Source organism: Hyaena hyaena, unplaced genomic scaffold, assembly GCF_003009895.1.
Source record: "Hyaena hyaena isolate Hyena2069 unplaced genomic scaffold, ASM300989v1 scaffold_76, whole genome shotgun sequence".
NCBI lineage: Eukaryota > Metazoa > Chordata > Mammalia > Carnivora > Hyaenidae > Hyaena > Hyaena hyaena.
The window spans coordinates 3,856,654-3,862,681 of NW_024080709.1; the positions used below are offsets into that span (position 1 = coordinate 3,856,654).

At 54.8% G+C, this 6,028-nt stretch overlaps 1 protein-coding gene across 1 annotated transcript in view; it reads left to right on the forward strand.

Moving 5' to 3' along the window:
* Nucleotides 1-3,320: 3,320 nt before the first annotated feature.
* LOC120232709 overlaps nt 3,321-6,028 on the forward strand; it is a 103,963-nt gene continuing 101,255 nt past the window's right edge. The window contains 1 exon segment of the mRNA XM_039233574.1: nt 3,321-3,500. Coding sequence (XP_039089505.1) covers nt 3,321-3,500 — 180 coding nt within the window.

The window sequence follows — 6,028 nt, forward strand, 5'->3', positions numbered from 1 at the left end:
GTGTGTGTGGTGTGTGTGTGTGGTGTGTGTGTGTGGTATGTGGTGTGTGTGTGGTGTGTGTGGTGTGTGTGTGTGGTGTGTGTGGTGTGTGTGTGTGGTGTGTGTGATGTGTGTGGTGTGTGTGGTGTGTGTGTGTGTGGTGTGTGTAGTGTGTGTGTGTGGTGTGTGTGGTGTGTGTGTGTGTGGTGTGTGTAGTGTGTGTGTGTGGTGTGGTGTGTGTGTGTGTGGTGTGTGTGAGTGTGTGCTGTGTGTGTGTGTGTGGCGAGTGTGTGGTGTGTGTGTGTGTGTGTGTGTGTGATCTTGGTGTGTTTGTCAGCGGGCATCTCGTCCGTGTCATTACAAGATTCTCGCCCCGGTTCACCGAGAGCCTTTCTTCGTGGCGGCCCGGTTGACTTTCCTGCTTTGTCGCTTTTCTAACTAGGAAATCTTCCCCCCTTGTTTTTATCTCCCGGCTGCCCTCGGTCTTAACGATGTCAATCAGCTCAGGTGTTTATCGCAGACCAGACTGCATGTGCGTGTGCATATGTGTGTGTGCACGTGAGAGTGTGCATGCCCCGGTGAGGGTGTGTGGGAGGAGTCGGTGCCTGGGTGGGTGTATCTGTGGGTGTTGGGGTGCGGCCTCTGGGAGTCTCGCTAGCTGCTGTCTAGCTCTGCATGTGTGTGTCTCTGGGGTCCTGGGGAGGGGGGGTAAGGAGCAGCCACATCCTGCACGTGCCAAGTGGCTTCCTGAATGTGCCTTCGGTCCCCCAGCTTGGGGACCCCGCAAGGACTTTCCGGTCCACCACCCCAGCGGGGGCAGGGATCTTGAGGACCAAAGGGCCAGAGGATCGTGGCTTTCTAAGTTTTAGCTGTTTGGATACTGCGTGGGCGGGGGCACCACGGCCTCCCTGGCCTCGGGCCTGTCAATCACTCCCTTGGTGATGCCAGTGGGGAGGGGCTCCTGCTGAGCCTGAGCCATCGCGCTGCCCCTGGGCTGCACCTGAGAATCTCCTGCTACAGCCGCAGCCCAGACCAGCAGACTCAGAACCTCCAGGGGTGCAGCCCGGCCTCGGGAGACCTCTCCCCTGGGCACCGCGGGCGCAGTGCCCGGGGCCCTCCATACTTTTAGGTGCTCAAGGCAATGTTCTGGTTTTATTTTTCATTAATCAGAAGGGAAAAGCCTGAACATAATGAATAATGAATCCATCCTGGATTACATTCCTCTTCCTACCAAGGCAGTCTTTTTTTTTTTTTTTTTTTAATGTTTTATTTGTTTCTGAGAGAGAGAGAGAGAGAGAGGCAGCGTGAGCAGGGCAGGGTCAGAGAGAGAGGGAGACACAGAATCTGAAACAGGCTCCAGGCTCTGAACTGGCAGTCAGCACAGAGCCCGACACGGGGCTAGAACCCACGAACCGTGAGATCATGACCTGAACTGAAGTCGGAGGGTTAACCGACTGAGCCACCCAGGTGCCCCAAGGCAGTCTTAAAATACACTTTTTGGGGGAGAGAGAGAAAGAGAGAGAGCCCAAGCAGGGAAGGGGTGGGGTGAGAGGGAGAGAGAGAATCCCAAGCAGGCTCGGTGCTCAGCGCAGAGCCTGATCTCATGGACTGTGAGATCATGACCTGAGCGGAGATCAAGAGTTGCACATTGCTGGGGCGCCTGCATGGCTCAGTCGGTTGGACATCTGACTTCAGCTCAGGTTATGATCTTGTGGTTCAGGAGTTCAAGCCCCTCAATGGACTCTGTGCTGACAGTTCAGAGTGTGTTTGGGATTCTTCCTCCCTCTCGCTGCCCCTCCCCCACTCACACTCTCACTCAAAAATAAACAAACATTAAAAAAATAAAGAAAGAGTTGGGCATTACTATGGAGGGAGGAGCCCAAGGATGTCTGCACGTGGCTCCCGTGTGCCCCCCCCGCCCCACTATTTGCAGACCCTGGTCTGGGGTTTGGTTTTGGTTTCAAAGCTCGATGCAGGCTCCTTGCTCCTGGGGTTTTCAACAAGAATGTCAGCATTTTAGGACCGTCTTGTGTGTTTAAGGTTACCGAGTGTACTAACGCTTCTTCACCTATTTCTTCACCGATCCTGCCAAGAATGCTTCCAGATGGGAAGGAAACACATCATCACCGTTTACAGACAAAGTCATGGAGACATAGACTAAGGGATGGACCCCGGGGCCATGGAGCATGTCCATAGAAGAGTGACTTCTGGTCCTAAACTTCACCTTGCACTTGTGAAAATACAGACCCCCGCGCCTCTTGCCTGGAGATTCAGATTCAGAAGACGGGGGGGGGGCTCAGGGGTGTGCTTTTTTTTTTTTAAAGTACTGGGGCCGGGTGCCTGGGTGGCTGTCAGTGGGTGAAGCATCCAACTGAACTTCGGCTCAGGTCAGGATCTCACGGTTTCGTGAGTTTGAGCCCCGCATCGGGCTCTCTGCTGCCAGCACGGAGCCCACATTGGATCCTCTGTCTCCCCACCTCTCTCCGCCTCTCTCAAACTCATGCCCTTTTTCTCTCTCAAAAAGGATTTCCATCAGGACCTGTGGCCAAGCCACCTGCTGTGTGGTCAGGGCAAGTCATTTAAATCCCCCCATGCCCCCCCCCCCCCCCCCCCCCCCCCCCGGGCCACGCTCCTCTCCTCTCTACGCAGAGGTGGGCTGATCCTTCCAGCTCTGAAAGTCTGCGCTGGGAAATGGGAGGGTCTAGGGATAAGTTATGGAATGTGCTGGAACTCGCCGGCGGCTAGGTCTTGCCCCTCTTGGCCTATGGGAGGGGCAAGAGAGGAAACTTCTTAATGCTCAGGCTGGGCACCGAGGCGTCAGTCTCAACTAGGACCAGGCGGCGCCAGTTTTCATGAGCAGGACCAGCCTCACCAACTGGATGAGACTTAGTCACGAGAACTAGCCGCCCGTGTCCCCTTGCCACCGTCTGCTGCCAGGCGCACGCGTCTCCCTCAGCACACGGGGTCCCTGTGAGGACGGAGCGTGGCCGCCTCTGCGCGTCACTGGAAAGCCCTCACGCAGCTTTACAGGCGGGTCGTGGGGCCGCCTTGCTTTCTAGGCCGTGAATGCCACCGTTAGAGCGTCTCTCTTTTTTTTTTTATATAGTTTTATTTATTTCTAGGAGAGAGAGAGAGAGAGAGAGAGAGAGCGTGAGCAGGGGAGGGTCAGAGAGAGAGGGAGTCACAGACTCTGAAACAGGCTCCAGACTCTGAGCTGGCTGTCAGCACAGAGCCCGACGCGGGGCTCGAACCCACGAACCGCGAGATCATGACCTGGGCGAAAGTTGGAAGCTTAACCGACTAAGCCACCCAGGCGCCCCTAGAGCGTCTCTTTTGCGCTCATGGAGCTCAGGCAGGTGTTTCTTCCTCTGGTCGTGAATCTCGCAGCCCGTTCCCTGGAAGCAGAGCGAGTAGATGCCCAGGGCGCACTCAGGCCCGTGCAGGCCCCGGGAGCTGGGGTGAAGGGGACCGAACAGGTGTACTTCGGTGGGGAGGAGGCGGGTCGCCAGCAGGTGTCGGTGGTAGAGCTGAGGCCCAGGGGAGGAGGCGGCTGGGAGGGGCCGGCTTCCCAACAGGGGAGAAGTGTTCTGACTCCACCGTAGAATCTTCTCTGTAAACAGCTGCTGACACAGGGCTTCAAGGTAAGAACGCTTTGTAAGGTGGGGAAGGGCCGTAGCTTTATTTTGTGGAGATACTTTCTGCCCATTTAAAGTGGATGAGCAATGGTTTGAGGGTTTTTGGGTATAATCGTCCACAGGGTTTTGCCGCTGTCTCCGTAATCAATTTTACATTTTCATCACCCCGAAAAGAGATCTTGACCCTGACAGCTGTCAACCCCCAATCTCTCCCCACCCCCCGCCAGCCTTAAGCAACTACTCGTCTCCTTCGTCTCTATGGGTTTGCTCATTCCGGACGTTTCATACAGCGTGTGGTTTTTCATGTCTGGCTCTTTTTTCACTTAGCCTAACGTTTTCTTTCTTTCTCTCTTTCTCTCTCTCTCTCTCTCTTTCTCTCTCTCTCTCTTTCTCTCTTTCTCTCTCTCTTTCCTTTCTTTCTTTCTTTCTATGTTTTTCATTTATTTATTTTTTAGAGACAGAGTGAGACAGAGCATAAGCCCGGGGCGGGAGGGGGGGTGCGGTGCACAGAGAGAAAAGGAGACGGAGAATCCGAATCAGGCTCCAGGCTCTGAGCAAGCGTTCAGCACAGAGCCCGACGTGGGGCTCGAACCCCTGAACCGCAAGATCATGACCCGAGCCGAAGTCGTACACTTAACTGACTGACACCCCCCCCCCCGCCCAGGTGCCCCTATCATAACGTTTTCAAGGTTCATCTGTGTTGTGGCCTTTCAGCCTTCTGTTGTGTGCACGGACCACATTTCATTGCTCTGTTGATGGCTACCCTTAACCACGAAGGAATTCATGGCTCTAAAGTTGCTATTCAGTGTATTGGCTGTTCTCAAAAGAAGTAGCTGGGTGCTTTTTGTCAGTAAAACTGAATGCTTGTTAGTGTTTCTGAGGCGGGAAGAGAGAGCTTACCCCCTCGCCCCCAGCAGGCTTGGTGACCAGGCTTGGGGGCCCCCCTGAGGGTGTTCCAAAGGGCTCAGGCCTTTGGCCTTGGTGCCTTTCTTCCTAAGTCTCTCTGAGTATATTTATTTATTTGGAGAGAAGGAGGGGGTGGGGGACAGAGGATCCGAAGTTGGCTCTGTGTTAACAGCAGAGCCACCTGACACGGGGCTCAAACTCATGAACTACAGGGTCATGACCTGAGCTGAAGTGGAAGCCTAACCGCCTGAACCGCCCAGGCGCCCCTGCTAAGCGTCCTTATCTGCAGCTGGAGCGGCGTCTCCTTCAGGTGTCTCTGCTAAGGCCTGATGTGTGGCAGGGCGGCGGGGGGGCCTGAAAACCGTTTTTCCACTTGGACTCGGAGCTCAGTGCTCCCCACACACCCCATGTCCCTCTCCAGCTGAGGGGCCACAAAACACCCAGAGCCATTTGTTGGGGGGAAACCCCCAACAGTGAAAGGACCCCCCCAGTCTGGGCTGACCCCCCTAAAGCTCCCTGGGCACGTGGCTCCCTGGGGAGAGTGGACCGAAAGTCCCACTGTCCCCATCACAGCGAGTGAGCAAAGGCCTAAGGTGTCCTCCTGGGCTTGTGGCTTGACCTGGGCGCTCCACAGCTGACGGCAGCTGGAGAGGGTCCTTGGTCTTTGACAGCGAAGTGGTGGCTGTACAGGGGGTGGGCGGGAGGCGGATGCAGGGGTGGGGTGGGGGGTAGGGCTGTAGCTGGTGTGTTAAACTCACAGCATGCAGGGCACCCGGGTGGCTCAGTTGGCTAAGCGTGCGACTCTTGATCTCAGCTCGCATCTTGAGCTCACGGTCATGAGTTCAAGCCCTGCACTGGGCTCCGTGCTGGGTGCAGATGCAGATGATGCCCCGCTGAATGAGGAGGCGTGGGGCCACCCTTGTGGGGTCCCAGGGGCAGGTCACTCCCTTAGTATGGGAGCTCCCACCTTGGGGAAGTGAAACCCATGGGGTCGTTCTGATTGAGAGTGCAGTTTGAATATACCCACGCAAGGGAAGTAGAGTCAAAAGATATATTATGTAAGAAAATGGGGGGGTACTGCCGGAGGCCGGCTCCGGCAGGTCGAGGGGTCCCTGAAGGATGGATGTGTCGGCGAGAGAGGGAGTGAGAGAGCCCCGAGATTCTTTCTGATCACCAGGCAGGCATCTCCACCCTGTCGGTTTTGGTGTCTTTATTTAAAGGTTCAGCAACAAGATGAAGTCAGAGAAAGGAATTTCTTACAATGGGAGGCCTTTTGTGATATCAATTGCAGAATTATTCTGGCCAAGGAAATAACAGAATGTTCTTAGTGAAAAATAGGATAACATATAGGTTAAGTTGTATATAGATAAGCTAGGAGTATTTTCTCTGGCTCTCAAGAGGATGAATGTTTCTGAATTGGTTTGTTTGTGGAGACTATCATGGGGGCCCTGAATGGGTCAGTTTTTGCCCCTGGGTTATGTTTCAGCTACTCTTTTTTTTTTTTTTTT